The sequence below is a fragment of the Poecilia reticulata genome, chromosome 15 (genome assembly GCF_904066995.2).
Source record: "Poecilia reticulata chromosome 15, P_reticulata-male-v2, whole genome shotgun sequence".
In the NCBI taxonomy this organism is placed as follows: domain Eukaryota; kingdom Metazoa; phylum Chordata; class Actinopteri; order Cyprinodontiformes; family Poeciliidae; genus Poecilia; species Poecilia reticulata.
Window position 1 is genome coordinate 9464991 of NC_088844.1, and position 16573 is coordinate 9481563.

General features: G+C 40.8%; 1 protein-coding gene across 4 annotated transcripts in view; it reads right to left on the reverse strand.

The window, feature by feature from the left end:
• Nucleotides 1–9971: 9971 nt before the first annotated feature.
• Nucleotides 9972–16573, reverse strand: part of LOC103476419 (inactive phospholipase D5) — a 51058-nt gene continuing 44456 nt past the window's right edge. For all 4 annotated transcript variants that reach the window (XM_008428737.3, XM_081616310.1, XM_008428740.3 and 1 more), the window contains 5 exons: nt 15915–16112; nt 15009–15139; nt 14685–14850; nt 14517–14601; nt 9972–13467 (listed from right to left, as the gene is read on the reverse strand). In XM_008428737.3, coding sequence (XP_008426959.2) covers nt 12926–13467; nt 14517–14601; nt 14685–14850; nt 15009–15139; nt 15915–16112 — 1122 coding nt within the window. In that variant the 3' untranslated portion in view covers nt 9972–12925. The remainder of the gene's footprint in view (nt 13468–14516; nt 14602–14684; nt 14851–15008; nt 15140–15914; nt 16113–16573) is intronic.

Genomic DNA, 16573 nt, shown 5'->3' on the forward strand with positions numbered 1-16573 from the left:
TGAAGCGAATGGAGACACAGGAGGGACCAACCGTCTGAAGCCATTCAATGGGGCTGATAACATTCGAAGCTAGTGCCTCTTTCAGCTTCGTTGTACAAACAACCAATTCAAATCCAGTTTATTAAACATTTCATGTTTATACACAGTAAGGGTTGACACCATTGGTTCAGTATATATTTTCTTATTGATATTGATCTATTTTGAATGTCTACAATTTTTAACTCTTCTGGACAGATAGTTTTCTTTTTTAAGAAAGTGTTAAAATCAACTCTGTGGAAGTTAAATCAACACTGGGATGTTTGCTGTGCACAGTGTTTGGGGGGCATCCTGTGGGGGGACAAATCAGGCCATGTGGATTTTGGTCAGGGGGAGATTTGTATTGACTTTTCAAATGAAACTCATTGTTTAGAAACAGTCAGTCATGTCATGCGGACAAAGATCATGACATCACTCAAGACTTTGTGATGTCATACTCAATGGCTTTGAATATGACAAAGACACTGATGACAACTCAGACTTCCAAGGAGTTCCAAGATAGATTACGTTCTCTGAAAATGTGTCCAGAGTCTTAAAACGATTCCTATACAAAAGGAAAATGAAACGTTCAGCAGATTGCGAACCAAGGACAGGTCGGATCAACTAACTGACAATGATCCCCAATCCCACAAACCAGGGTGAAAGAGCCAGAGATGCAACAAGACCATCCATAGAGCAAACAGGCAATTCTCCTTCCAAGGACAAAAAAAACATTCTGAAAAGGATTTACAACAAGAAAACATATCCCTGCAGAAGGAAATGAGAGTGTTAGAGGTAAATATTTTAAACTTTCTACAATGTAAAGGGCTTTCGACCAAAGTTCAGGAACGTGATGCATAATTCAGAATAGAAGATCAGTTAAAAACACAAAATCTAGTCTTGCAGAGAAGACAAATTCTCTGATGTTAAGCAGCAGAAAGGCGAGATTTGACTGATAGATTGGCAGCAATGAAGCTCTACAAAGATAGAGCATTGATCGCTGAGAAACAAGTCTCAGAGCTCACCGATAAAAACCAAAATTGAAAGGGCAACTGGACTTGTCTCAACAAAAAGCAAGGACATTTAGAAATGAAGCAGAGCCCAAAAGAAGAGCTTTCTAAGCAGTTAGATCTCTTGAAAACTAGAGATAACACAATTAACCATCTTGACATTGCATTGGATGTAAAACAAAGGCAAATCGATGCTCAGACAGAGGAAATTAAAAGACAACGCAAACTTGCAGAAGAGAATGAAGTTGAGGCGAGAAGAAATCGCCAAAACGAGGAAACATCAATGAAGCGAATAAAACACAAAGATGAAGAAAATTTGAGTCTACGAAAGGAAGTCACGGGACTAAAAAAGGCTTTGAGTGAAACTGAGATCAAGTTGTCAAAACAAGGTGAAACTTCAATTCATCCAGGAACCTTAAAATGCTCAGACAAAATAGCAGACTTGCTGAAAGAAAAACGAGCTCTAGAACATTCTACAGCTTATCATGAGAAAGAGATTGTCGAAACACAGATAGTCCTGCAAAAGTTCCAGCAAAACAATTCGTTTCTTAAGGATCAAATGCAGCAGCTCAAGGGAAAGCTGGCTGACGAGATTCGCAGCAGCAAGAAAAATAAGATAAAATTTGAAAAAGACCTCCTGCAGAAACAGGAAGAGTATACCAAACTTAAGACTCAGACAGAAGACACTCTGACAAAAAACAGGAGAGCCACAGAAGCAATTTTCTGTAGTGAGAGAAAAATTGGAATACTGGCAGACACAGTACGTGAACAGGAATCTAAGATTATGGATCTAACTAAGGAAGTTCTGAGACTCCATGAGAATGAGCATAAATTTAAAATGGTTAAAGAAACATATTCTAAGGTGGAAAGGTTATGGATGGGTGAAGATAAAGGAGATATTATAATTCTGCCAGATGACGACACGAAAAATGATAAACTCAGAATGTTTCGCTCTGAGAACCACAGGTTGTCCACAAAACTGAAAGAGAAAGTAGAAGAAATTAAGGATCTCAAGCTTGAGGAGGAGAAGCTGCAGGAAGTGCTGAAACATCTCAAGTGTAAGTTAGACCTACTGCCGCAAGATGCATTGCATAGAGTGCAGGAGAGTCAGATCACAGCTAAAGCTCTCAGAAGACAGATAAAAGCCCTAGAGAAAGAGATAAGTGTACTTTTAACAAAAATAAAGACGCAAGAGTACAACATCACAGGGTTGAAAAATAAACTTTCAGATATCTCATTTTCACAGAAGGATACAATTCCGCCAATTCAGTCAAATAACATCAAACAGAAATCTGAAGGCACAGACCCAAAGCTGAAGAAAGTCCGAAATACTATTTATCTTCCGCCTATTCAAATCACTTCATGTGGAAAGACAAAATCAAAATATCTCCACAGACGGTCAAAATGAAGTTTTCTTTTTGACAGGGAGACCATTGTCAAAGTTTAATTGGTTTTTGGATGGATGGATGGGTGGGTGGGTGGGTGGGTGGCCAACCCTCTGTGTTTGGTTAGAGGTTGGTTTAAATCTATAAAGATATTGATACAGAACGCAGAAATTATTGAGAATGGAGGGGTTTATAAATCCACCCAGGAACTAAATATTTGCCATAATAATCAGCAGGGGCAGATCTAGAATAATATCTATGGGGTGGCAAGGGGATTTTCAGGGGTGGCAGCATATATATATATATATATATATATATATATATATATATATATATATATATATATATGTGTGTGTGTGTGTGTGCTGGAGGTACCATCATGGGAGGACAAGCCCCTACATGGGATGTACCACCGATAAATAACTGAAATAACTGAAGTGGCTGATATCAGGAAATCCTACCAATGGCTGGAAAAAGCTGGACTCAAGGACAGCACAGAGGCACTCATCCTGGCTGCACAGGAACAGGCCCTAAACATCAGAGCAATAGAGGCTCAGATCTACCACACCAGACAAGACCCAAGGTGTAGGTTATGCAAGGAGACCCCTGAGACAGTCCAGCACATAACAGCAGGGTACAATATATTGGCAGGGAAAGCGTACATGGAACGACATAACCAAGTGGCGGGCAGAGTGTACAGAAACATCTGTGCAGAATATGGACCGGAAGCCCCGAGATCAAAGTGGGTAACACCCCCAAAGGTGGTGGAAAATGACAAAATGGTAATTGCAAACTAACCGGACATTGTGGTGGTGGATAAACAGCAGAGGAAAGCAGTTGTAACCACCCAAGTGATTACAACATCAGGAAAAAGGAGCACGAGAAACTGGAGAAATACCAGGGCCTCAGAGAGGAACTGGAAAAGACCTGGAAGGTGAAGACCACAGCGGTGCCTGTGGTCATCGGGGCCCTTGGCGCAGTCCCCACCAAACTGGAGCAGTGGCTAAAACAGATCCCAGGAACAACATCGGACATCTCAGTCCAGAAATGTGCGGTACTAGACACTGCCAAGATACTGCGCAAAACCCTCAAGCTCCCAGGCCTCTGGTGGAGAACCCGAGCTCAGAGGATGAAAAAGTCCACCCACGGAGGGTGAGAAGGGAATTATATATATATCCAAGTGATTATATATATATCCAAGTGATATATATATATATATATATATATATATATATATATATATATATATATATATATATATATATATATATATATAATTCCCTTATATAATGGTCCGCCTATAATTAGACTGGGTTTCGGCATGTTAGGGATTTCCGCCCTTCCACTCGCTTCCGCTTGCTCCACCACCACTGGGAACGCGTCTTGACGTGGTGCGTGCACGTCCAGTGGCTGTGGGCCGCAGCTGACATTTTCAGCCTGCCATGCGGTATTTCTGTTAGACTTTGTTTGTTTGCTTTTTCATTGTGATTTTGACCTGGTGGAACCGGTTGTCCTGGTTTCAATCTTTCTTTTGCATTAGGTTCTTTTTTGCTTTAGTCCGGTACTAGTAGGGGTTTCGACGGCCCTGTATAGGGTTGGCCCCCTGCTGTACCGTTTTGTTCTGTTTGATCGGCTCACCAGGTCCAACTTTCTGTTAATACTTTTGGGGGTTTGTTTTTCTTTTTTTGGGACTCGGGGAAAACTGACGGCATTTAACTCTCATTTCCTTCACAGAAAATCAGAAGCAGCTGAACCAAAAAAAACAAAGTTCAATAGAGTTTAAGAATAAAATATTTAGTTGAACCCTCATTCTTGTCTCGGGTCCTCAAGTATGTTGTGCCCTTGATGGATGTAACAGGCTATAAGGACAACCATATAGCCCTTATATGGTTTTATATAAGGGCTATATGGTTAGCCCTTACAGCCCTTATATATAACCATGGAAAAGACGGTTAGAGGCTAAAATCAAGATAACAAGGAGGGAAGTGAGCCAACTGTCAGAGCTCCAAAGGGGTGCAATGAAAATATCAGTACCTAAGAAGTACAGCCAGATGCCCATACCTGAAGCACTCAAAACTGCCAAACAAAGACTCCCAAGCCTTGGTCTTAAGAGATACATGAGAGAGAATGAAGCCAGGAGGATTAACCAACTCTTCTCCACCATGACCAGCTAAAGTGTACTTCCATTGGCAGGGTACTAACAACAGAGCAGACCCACAAAGGCTGGAGACTGGACAATACTGGAAAGGCATATGGGAAAGGGAGGCGTCCCACAACAGCAATGCACAGTGGCTAACCTCTCTACGAGAGGACCACAGCAACCTCCCTGAACAAGCCCCAGTAACCATCACTGTGGTAGATGTCCAAGAAAGAGTCTCGGGTATGAAAAACTGGACAGCACCATGACCTGACATGATCCATGCCTACTGGCTGAAGAAACTCACTGCCCTCCATGAGCGACTGGCAACTCAACTGAACCAGCTGCTACAAAATGGGACTCACTCTGAATGGTCAACTGAAGGGCACACAATCCTGTTCCAGAAGGATCTCTCAAAGGGTTCAGTCCCATCCAACTATCGGCCAATAACCTGTCTCTCTACAACATGGAAGCTCATGTCAGGCATCAGATAAGCTAAGATAAGCGGGCACATGGATAAATACATGAGCAAGGCACAGAAGGGCATAGGCATAAATAGCAGAGGAGCCAAACACCAACTCCTTGTAGACCACACAGTCGCCCGAGACTGCAAAACCCGACACACCAACCTGTGTACCGCTTGGATTGATTACAAGAAAGCCTATGACTCAATGCCACACACTCATTGATCTTAGAGATGTACAACATCAATAGGACTCTAAGAGCCTTCATTGCAAACTCGATGGGGCTGTGGAAAACCACCCTTGAAGCCAACTGCAAACCACTTGCACAAGTGTCCATCAAATGTGGCATATACCAAGGAGATGCTCTGTCCCCACTGCTGTTCTGCATAGGCCTGAACCCCTCAGCCAAATCATCAACAAGACTGGCTACGGATACCGACTCAAGAATGGGGCCACATCAGTCACCTCCTCTACATGGATGACATCAAGCTGTACGCCAAGAGCGAGCGAGACATCGACTCACTGATCCACACCACCAGGATCTACAGCACTGACATTGGATGTCATTCGGACTAGAGAAGTGTGGTCGGATGGTTACAAAGAGAGGGAAGGTCGCCACACAGAAGGGGTCTCACTCCCAGAAGGAACAATAGCAGACATAGAGCACAGCTACAAGTACCTGGGAATACCACAAGCAAATGGCAACCTCGATGAGGTCACAAGAAAGGAGCCACAGCTAAATACCTCCAACGAATAAGGCAAGTCCTGAGAAGCCAACTCAATGGCAAGAACAAGATCTGTGTAATAAACAGCTATGCCTTACCAGTAATCAGATACCCTGCCGGAATAATTAGCTGGCCAATGGAAGAGATAAAGGCCATGGATGTTAAGACTCGGAAGCTGCATGGAGGGTTCCACCCCAAATTCAGCACCCCGAGACTGTACATGAGCCGGAGGCAGAGGACTAGCGAGTGTGAGAGCCACTGTCCAGGATGAAATATTCAAGATCCATAAATACATCAAGGACAAAGCCTCAACAGACGATGTACTCAGCAAATGTCTTAGACAATGGGGAATAGAGAATGAGATGCTGGAGGTACCATCATGGGAGGACAAGCCCCTACATGGGATGTACCACAGATAAATAACTGAAGAGGCTGATATCAGGAAATCCTACCAATGGCTGGAAAAAGCTGGACTCAAGGACAGCACAGAGGCACTCATCCTGGCTGCACAGGAACAGGCCCTAAACACCAGAGCAATAGAGGCTCAGATCTACAAGGAGGCCCCTGAGACAGTCCAGCACATAACAGCAGGGTGCAAGATGTTGGCAGGGAAAGCATACATGGAACGACATAACCACGGGGCGGGCAGAGTGTACAGAAACATCTGTGCAGAATATGGACTGGAAGCCCCAAAATCAAAGTGGGTAACACCCCCAAAGGTGGTGGAGAATGACCGAGCTAAGATCCTGTGGGACTTCCAGATCCAGACAGACAAAATGGTAATTGCAAACTAACCGGACATTGTGGTGGTGGATAAACAGCAGAGGAAAGCAGTTGTAACCACCCAAGTGATTACAACATCAGGAAAAAGGAACACGAGAAACTGGAGAAATACCAGGGCCTCAGAGAGGAACTGGAAAAGACCTGGAAGGTGAAGACCCCAGCGGTGCCTGTGGTCATTGGGGCCCTCGGGGCAGTCACCCCCAAACTGGAGCAGTGTATGCCAAAATCATCAGTTTAACATAAAGCTTGATATTTCGTGGGTGTGCATGAATCTAAATTATGATGTTTATTTTTTTATTATTGAATATGATTTTATTTATATTTATATATTATATTTTATTATTTATTATTTATATTATTATAACTGGTATGGATGTGGATTGTCAGGTACACAGAAACGGATAAGGCCTGGACATCTTGTTATTGATTTATGATGATTAAGATTTGTATGCTATCACTTATGTTCTGTCTTTTTGTATTTTGATGTTTAATATTAGAGAATGTATGTTTGTACTTTGAGTTATGTAGCTTTATTTTGTATTGATCATGATTATTAAGATTAGAGATATGGTGGGAGGAGTCTACTGAGTTAGTTGATAGTACACGTGATTATGCTTTGTGATGAATTAAGATGAATGAGAAGACTTAGTGTGGAGCAGATAACTGTGTTACATGGTACACTGAGCAGGGTGGGGGACAGATGGCAGACAGATGGCGTGGAAAGGGAATTATGGGAGTTGCTGTATGGGCTAGTGGTCATAAGGGAGGTGATGGTTTGGGAAGGTTGGGACTTTCCACAGACAGTGGGACGGTTCTAAAGTCACGTAGCCCTGCCCCGTAGACAGCCCTTGAGAGGGTATAAGAACCAGAGGATAGGGGAGGAAAGAGGTTCTTTGTCCGCGGCGCAGAAGAGGAGCCAACAAGAGGAAGCAGGCTGAAGACCATCAGAGGACCGCACCCCGGGACCAAGGGAAGCTCAAGACTTCACGCCGCCAAGAAGGGACGAGTTCCATCAGCCCTGACCCTGGTTCCTGATCTGACCAACTCATCTGCATCTACCCAACGTTCTCCACTCTACTGCAGCAGACTTGGAGAAGAGACAGAGGTCATTTAATGACAAAGATTCTGCACGTTAGAAGGATAACGAACAGTTCTGCTCTGCTTCTCTTCTGAAAGAGGAGCAAAGTCTTTGCTCCCGACGGAGCTGAAGATTACAGCTGTAATCTTCAGCTGTATCTGAAGATTACAGCTGCCGAGACCAAGGGCCATCGGGTATGAGTTGACCTGCCTCCCCCCCCCAAAAGCCTCGCTCAGTGAACTTAGTGACACAGGTTAGGGATAGGAATGAAGACAGGATGTGATTAATTTTAAATTGATTTTATTATATTTTTACCAATTTCATAGTCTTTGGAGGATAAACATGCTTGTCATTTGCCCCTGCTAAAGCTTGCTTAATAAAGTTATATTCTAAAATATTAATGAGAATTGTGGACAGTGAATTTAATTGTGTCATTTTTAATCATTATTGGTTCTCCTGATTGTAGTAAAGTTAGCATAAATGATTCTAGAGATGTGGTTCCTTTGTGTTTTCCTCTGGTGAGTGTTAAAATAATGACCCTGGGACTTGAGTCTGAGTCACTAAATCCAATCTAGCTGCTAACAAGTGCCGTTATTTTAGGGAAGGAGCTACCGTTAACAGGAGTGGTTGTAGGGGTTATGCAGCTGAGGGCTACTCAGCTGACTGTTCCTCAACTGAAAAGGGTCATAACTTCTGGATCGAAGGTAGTTAGAGCTAGACGAGTCCTTTACTCTCCCAGTTTGACTAGATAATCCTCCATAAACTATCTCTAGGGTAAGACCCAAGTTTTGGGGATTTTCCGGACCTGATGGACAAAGAACTGGGCAGTAGCCAGTCCAGAGGAGTAGTGAGACGTAGGCGGGGCTGACTACTGCAGAGTAACAAACAATATATATGTAACGTCTCATTCTCACATTTACTTTACACAGTTCTATTACTGGACTTTCTTTACTTGTTGCAAAATATTGTTTTAACAATATTCTGCATTGTTTCAAAATGCATACATTTCAAACATTTCAAAATGAGGATTAAATATAATTTCTTAATGTAGTAGTTAATTATTTTTACGTCTTTCATACGGCTGTTAATTGATATGAATTACTGGATTGGACAGCGCCTATTAGTCGCTATGTGACGCACTGGAGTCCAGAAAAAATTTGTATTCCAGTGCAGGACAAGCAGAAATCTGTCACAAATATATTAGTAGTGCCATCATTTATTGTCAGCTATATCTATTAAATACGACTTAAAATAAAGATGAGAAAACTGATGTTTGATACATAAGTTCTCTGCGATATAAATGTACCAACAGTTTGATTTCTGTTAGTTCTGTGAAGATGCAAGAAAGAGCGAATTCGAATTCGAACAAAACTAGACAAAACAACTTCTATTCTGCTTTCTGTCACTCTGTGTGTCAGCATTACACCCGTTGCCATGGCAAACGACAGACAACAGTTCAATGAGCAGATAAAGCAGAGATACGTTCAACCCTATCAGGAGAATCAACACCAAAAAACAAACATGTCCTACACAAAAAAGTACGCAAAAACACCAAAACAGGACATCCAGTTTGTTACATTGTCACGCTCGATGTCTATATTGTCATTATTAATATATTTTCGCTTTAACACAGAAGTGGTTGATTAGCTGATTTAAACACCTGCTCTACTGATGACTTGGTGTGCGGGTTGTCCTGTTTTGCTGCTAACCGAACCAAAACACACCGAACTGCGCAGCACATGCAGGGCCGTGCAGGGACCTTTGCAGGGGCGGGGACTCAAAGTTTAAAAAGGGCACATTGAAGAAGATCTTAAAACACCGTAAAACAACATAGCAACAACCCATATTAGTCCAGAATTTAATTGGATCCTACTATTTTTTATTTATTTCACCCATTTATTTAATTTTGGCTGAAATGGCTCTCCATAGCTCCATGGCTCTGCAAAGCAAATGTAGAATATTTTCCCCAACAGGTATGAAGTTGCTGTTTTTGCTGCTATAAGGGGAATTCGCTCTTTCTTGCATTTTGACAGAACTAACAGAAACCAAACTGTTTATATCGTGGAGAATTTATGTATCAAACATTAGTTTTCTCATCTTTATTTTAAGTCGTATTTGGTTACTTTTCATCAATACATATATATTAATGTTGGGCATGGTTTGTCTTAGTTTTTTGTAAAAGTTGGAGGGCTTACTAGAAAAAACTGGGACCTTGTATGTTTTCTGATAATATATTGTATCGGACGGATGCATGTTTAAAACTCAAAATATATTTATCAGCTTTTGTAGGAATGAACCCTTATGCAACAAATTTCAGAACTGATGTGCCTGTAGACAAATAAATGCTGAGAAACATAAAAATCGCAAACAATAATAGGGTACTTATTTTTTTATTAAGAGTAAAAACTAAGCAATCCGGTAAGCACTAGTGTGCATTACAATAATATTCCATAAATATACATTCTATTCATGTCTTTAAAGGTATATAAGAGTTCCCTTTTAACTTAATTTTATGAAGGCTCTTTGCTTACTGTGCAAAGTTCATAAAGGCAGTGCATGCAGAATGTCATGCCGGTACAACAGAATAAATGTAGGCGACTTTGAGAATCTTTAGCTTTAAAATGAAAGTCATTTCTCCATTCTGCTGAAATGTGTGGCTCCACAAACACCTTTGTACCACCTGACATCATAAATATAGTTTAAATCCAAGATGTTTCACACAAAAAAATTTCCTCAGATCTTATCAGTCAAAATAATCCCTAGCAAGTAATACAGATACAGGCCTTCTTTAATTTGTCATGAAGGCTCTTGCAAAGATTTTTCCGGTTTCAAACCTTGACAAGCGACATGTTCAATGTCACTTTTTCCAAGTAAAAACAAACTCCAGTGTCATGCATATAGCCCCTGCTAAGAGGGAAACGTACAGGCAGGTATTATTTCACACAAAGACATGGGCAGAGTATATTAGCAGCATTTTTTTTAACCAAGACATGTCACAATCAGCTGATAATTGCAATGTTATCAATGGCATTCCAGATATACGTCCAATGTGACATTGTGGTTGCAGAGTGCATTAAACAAAATGGAAAGCACATACACATGTTAGAATTAAGCATATCATTGGTGTAAAGTGACTTTTTTTATTTACATCTGTTAAAATCTAATAACATGAAACAACAAGTGTCAGAACACTTTCAGACCAAACTTCTGAAATCTGACATTACAGTTTGTACGTTGTATGTGAAATCACATGCATTAGCCCTGTAATGAACTGAAAACCACTGTGAGTGCTGTTTATTAAAGGGGTTTTAGTGACTTATATAGCAGCAATTGTGAATCATGTGAAACGATATGAAACACCTATACTTGACAAAATATTTTGTCCTATATATAGAAAGGTTACTTTTTTTCATATAGTCCACCAGGTGGCAGAAGATATTCATGTCAAGCCGTGTTTTATTTATTTATTTTGGCACATGATTGTTTGATCTTCCACTGAGATCAGTGATTTGGCATTAGATGTTTTCTCTGTCAGTGTAAGGTGGAGGTTACAAAACATTCCCTTGATTTCTCTTCTTCAAAAGTTATATTATTGCATGATTGATTGAGCTACTGATTAATTGTTTGATTAGAAACGGTTTGGTCCAAAAATGCTTAGGCAAAAGAAACCCAAAGTAAACAAATAAAAGTCTCCGCAGCAAAGAGTAAAGTGCAGTTGACCCAGATATATGCTTCGTATAGCGTCTTGCAAAAGTATTGACACCCCCTTGGACTTTTGCACATGTGTGATTACTTTTGTAAGGCATTGTAAATACCCGTCTGTGGACCGCTATTTCTTTTTACACCAAACTTCTTTACGTTTGTGCTTAATTAAATTTTTCCTAGTATTTTCCGTGGTGCTAACAGACGTTTATTACAGATGTATTCATTTTAGCCGTAATCAAGACAAGACGCCCAAACATCTAACTGCAGTTTCAGCTGATAATGCCTTCCTGTTTGGTTGATTAATGGCTTTTAGAGTAAGAAAAAAAAAGAACCTTAGATATAGTTCTTAACCACAAAAAACGTGGCTAGAGGTTTGTGTAAACACAGGCTACATGCTAACATTCAAAATGCAAAAATGAAATTTGCTACAAGCTTTCAGTTAAGTGCTAAGTGGTATTTATTTCCTAACAATCTACAGCATAGCTCTGACTACGTTAAAAGGAAGGCAGGTAAGATTCAGGGATGACGTTACAGTCCAACATGTCCTTGAGGGTCCACAGCAGCTACTTCAGCTGTCAGCTTGGTTAAAAATTCATTGCATTGATTTAGTGTACAGCAGAGATCCAAGTGTCGTCCCCCTGCTTTTTTTTTTTTTTTTTTCCTGTGTGCACCCTGGTTACAGTGCTGTGTTTGGAAAGAGTCAATATAAATGCACTGTTCCTCCTGCTTGGTTGGGATATAGGAATAAAAGAAGAGTAACTTTTGCTTGTTGGGAGCCCTTCAAAGTAAAAGTCCATCACAACGAGAAATACCAAACTATCTCCCTGTGGGGGAAAAAAAAAAAAGTAGCGAAAGTGTTTCAGTAGCAGCAATGCAACAAGAAAATTGTCCAAATGCTTATATCATATATATCTGTTTCAGTGTCAGTAAAATAATTCACTTTGATGCACGCAATCTTACGTGGTTTCCAGCAACTTGCAACCAACAAAACCATGATGGATATCGATTTGTAAAGAGCCTTTAGCGCTCCAGTTCCTCTGCTTTGGGTCAGTATTCAAAATCAGTTTCAGGAGTTATTTCCATTAAGAGGACTAAAAGCACTGTCTAGGCAGAGCCACATTAGTGTCTTTTTCCTCTAAACGGAACTATTTTTTTTATTTGTTTTTAGTTAGAAATGTGTTCTTGCTAAAAGTGTTACTGGGTATTAACAAAACAATTTACAAAACAGGCAATTATTATAAAGTTGATCTATTTTGGAAAGCTACCAAATAGATATAGCTGTTATAGCTGCACATTCTGCACCTCTTCCTGTCTCTGCATAGGCATGCAGGTGTTTTTTACTCCCTTTTAAAGGGCGCTAAGGTATGACTGCCAAAAACATCTTATAGTACATATTCAGGCAATCGGTTTAACTTCACATACATCCTTTGATTGAGAATTGGTTAAATATGTAGTAGGTATGTTTGTTTTTTGTCTCTGTTGAATCCAGCCCATGTCCTTCGTGACATCCTGGGTTTTTCCTTGTGTGAATACTTGCCAACCAGCCTATGCTTAAATATTTTACTCAGAAATGTCTATATTAAAATGCTACAAAAGTTCAGTAACAGAATCGCACTTTACACGTCACAGAGATCCATTGGAGATCTCTCTGAAGCCGCTGCTTTCAGCCCACCGGCTGGGTGGATCCTCTGAAATGTTAAACTTCCAATCTTTTACGTGTGCACGCTCGTCATCGAGGTCACTCATTTTGATTCCAGCCGTCTCTTGGTGGTTGTTCATAACTGGGCCCTGTTCGTTGGCCAAGCTTTGCGAGCTGATTTTTTTCAGCCTGTCTTCACGGTGTGCTATTTTGTCTGGTGTGGGTCGATCAGCTTTTGGATGGTTTCTCAGTGGTGCAGGTCCGAAGTCCTGTTGACTTGGCAAGGGTCCATAGTTTCTGTGGCCGGATTTAAAAAGCACCGACTTGTTGATCTGTGGCTTGCTGCAAACTGGGATTCCATTAGTCTGTATCGTGTTGGCGTAACGTGAAAACCAGTCCCGCTTGAAAACAGCCTGTAGCTGCTCCACCACTGTGGAGTTCCTCTCTGCCACATTTTCTGGATGACTGATCACAAGGCCTGCTCCTGCATTATAGGTGAACTCTTTCCCCACCCAGTCGAGGTTGCCTGTCAGGAAACGGAGCAGAGAAAGAAGAAGGATGATATTGCAATAAGATGCAAATATAGATAAAGTTATATGTAATGATGATTTATTGAGGGCTTTATGGACTGTTGTTGCATTTAAGCAGACTTCTTTAGCATGCATTTTAATCGGAAACCAAACTCCACATGTCCACCAGTGCACTGAACAGGATTATATGTAGCATCTCGGTTTCATGCGACTGAACCAAAAGTCAAGAGGAATGACAATCTGTTTGGAGAAAAAAAATCCACAGTCATTTGGCTGATTGACTGCACAAAGGCAAATGCTTACCCACAATCCTTACTCAGAACAATTGAGTCAGATAATAAACAATATTGTGGTTGTGATGACCACTGCATTTACGTTAGTCACTTCAGACATCCAACAGTTTCAATAATGGTTACTTAAAAACACAACCAATCTTACATGGCATAGCTTGTTGGAAGATAGCTGTAAGTATTCACAAAGGCACTAAGAAAGATGATATGTAAAACTGCCTTTCATGTCATGTATGCTTGTGTTTAAAAAGCAAACTCATGCTTTGAGACCAGTGGTGTCAAATTCAGTGTTCTGCTGCGAATTTGACCTTTCAGTGACATTAAGGGCTTTTTAAATTTTTCCCTTCAGTTTCAGCTGACCATATGGGAAAGAAATTTCAATACTCTTTAAGTGCCCAAATAGCCCGATAACAATTAGCCACATTAAATAGAACATAGGCCATGCTGTCAGTTGCACTTTATGAATCTCAGGCATTCAGCATTTGGAGGTGAGCAACACAGGGCAGCATGGTACGCCAAGTCAAAAATAACAATAACAATAGATATGCTCCCAGAAGAAAAAGACATTCTCCCAGATGATTGGGAGAGGACCTTTGGCGCTTTGGAGTTTGGGGATTTACAAAAGTTTACAACAAAAATATAGATCTTGATAAAAATGAATCATAAAGTGCTTTAGATAAAGATGCTTACAGATTCTGTTGTCACATGCGGTAAAAGAGCAGTTGTAACAGTAATAACTCTGCAGATGAGCTCACCTATATAAACAGCTCTGTCTGTAACCATAAATCTATTGTGATTCATTCCACTGAGACCGCTGTCCCTCTGCACGTTGAAGAACTTCTACACACACAAACAGAGGCACACAGTGAGTGTACAGCGCATATACAGGAGCTGAAAATATTACAGAGTGGTGTTGCACTCACAGCTTCCAGGGAACAGTTGGCCTGCTCCATGCAAAGGCTCTTCAGGGACCAGATGAAGTTAAAAGTAAGAGGATGAGTTTCTTCCCAGCAACTTATCAGCAGACGGACGTGGACCTTCCTCAAGATCAGCGCCTCTCTTAAAAGGCCGTCGATACGAGACCAGTACCTTGGCACCGATGCAAAGGAATCCACAAGCAAGGAGCCAGACAGACACACAGAGAAGCACAGAGAATGATAAATCACTTACAGGTCAAAGCAATGCATTCAAGTTATTAATGGTCAATCCTTGCCAAAAACAGCGTGGAGTGGCAGACAGGCTCTAACCGTTGCATGTTGAGGAGGGGCAGATAGTCAATAGTGGAGATGTAAATGAAATGGCGGGCCTGCTGGATGACTGCGGAGATTGCTTCCAGATCGCTGCTGCGATCCTTGGTGATGAAAACATCTGGCGAGCTCTGTCAATAGGGAAGAAGCAGAGTGCAAATATAGTTAGGATGCGTTATGACTGCTGGACTGGGAATACGCAACTGCTGACTGCGTGCTGTACTCTGAAGATGACATCAGAGCGTTGTGTAAATAGTTTATTACCAGAGAGACTAGAACAAGGATCTTGATGATGAGCAGAAATCCTTTGAAGGGTAATGCTTCTAATATAGTGCTAATGAACAAAGACCACTTTAGTCTGAAATTTACATCAGTGCCAGCCTATTTATAACGTGGGGGAAAGAAAATACCGAATCGTATATGTGGTTGTAATCCTTCAAATTTAGATTCTGTTGTAAAGTTATTCTTTTGTTGTATATATTGAATGTATACTCAGGTTGCAACCACAAAAGCCAATGTATTGAATTGAGATTTTATGCAATAGATTATCACAAATTAATGAATTATTGTGAAATGAAAATGAAAAGGACAGGTGTCTCTTTGTCTCATTCGACAAATGCAAAAGTGACACTGGTTGAACTCTGACATGTCAATTATTATCAAGTAAAAAGCCTCATGCCTAAGAGACTTCACAAATCACTGGCTTTAAAATTCAAGTTAAGCTCCAAGTCTTTTTATCGTCACAAAGTTTGTGACTCAAGTCACATTGGCGTGACTCCGTTTGCGTCTCTGGTGCTAAAATAAACTGGAGTCAATTCATTTCATGCCCTTTATCGGTATCAAAATTGTGTTTTGTCGTCTCAGTGAGGCTAATAAAAAAAATAAAACTGATACTCTGTAACTTACGGAGATGTAGGTTTCAACTTTTGTTTGGTTAACCAAGAGACTTCCGGGTTTCTCTTTGCTAAAGAAGGGAAACAGACGCTTGGACCAAAAGGTGGGGATGAAGGTTTTATGCTGAAGCCCCCAGTAGAGGCTGAAAACCTTGTGCAGGTCCAAGGCCAGAGGTTTGCAGTCGTACACCACCACACCGAGCTCCTTCCTCTGCGGAACAAGTAGAACACAATTAGACACACAACCAACATCAACTACAGTCATATTCAATGGACTACACTTTCTCATAAAGCTCATTTATCAGATTAAAAGTACCATCAAAAAATAACTACCTTTCAGCTGGTACTTTTCAGCAAACCCGTATTTCTCTATTATAAATGTTTTCTTTTATTGGAGTGATGTAATATTCCAACACCAAAGTGTAATATTTTTTGTACTATAAGCAGCAAATCATCATAATTAACAGAAAAAAAAGACTGTTAAATACTAATCTGTGAGGATTTGGTTTTTCTGTGTGTCAGTTTAGTTCCTGTGTCACCTAGTCTGCCCTTGATTGCTCCCAGCTGTGCCTCGTGTTCCCTGATTACCTCTTGTGTATTTGTGTCTGTGCTTCCCCATCGGATCCTTGTCTTTGCTGTCTTGCGTTTTTGTTGTTTCACTGCCGGTGCTAG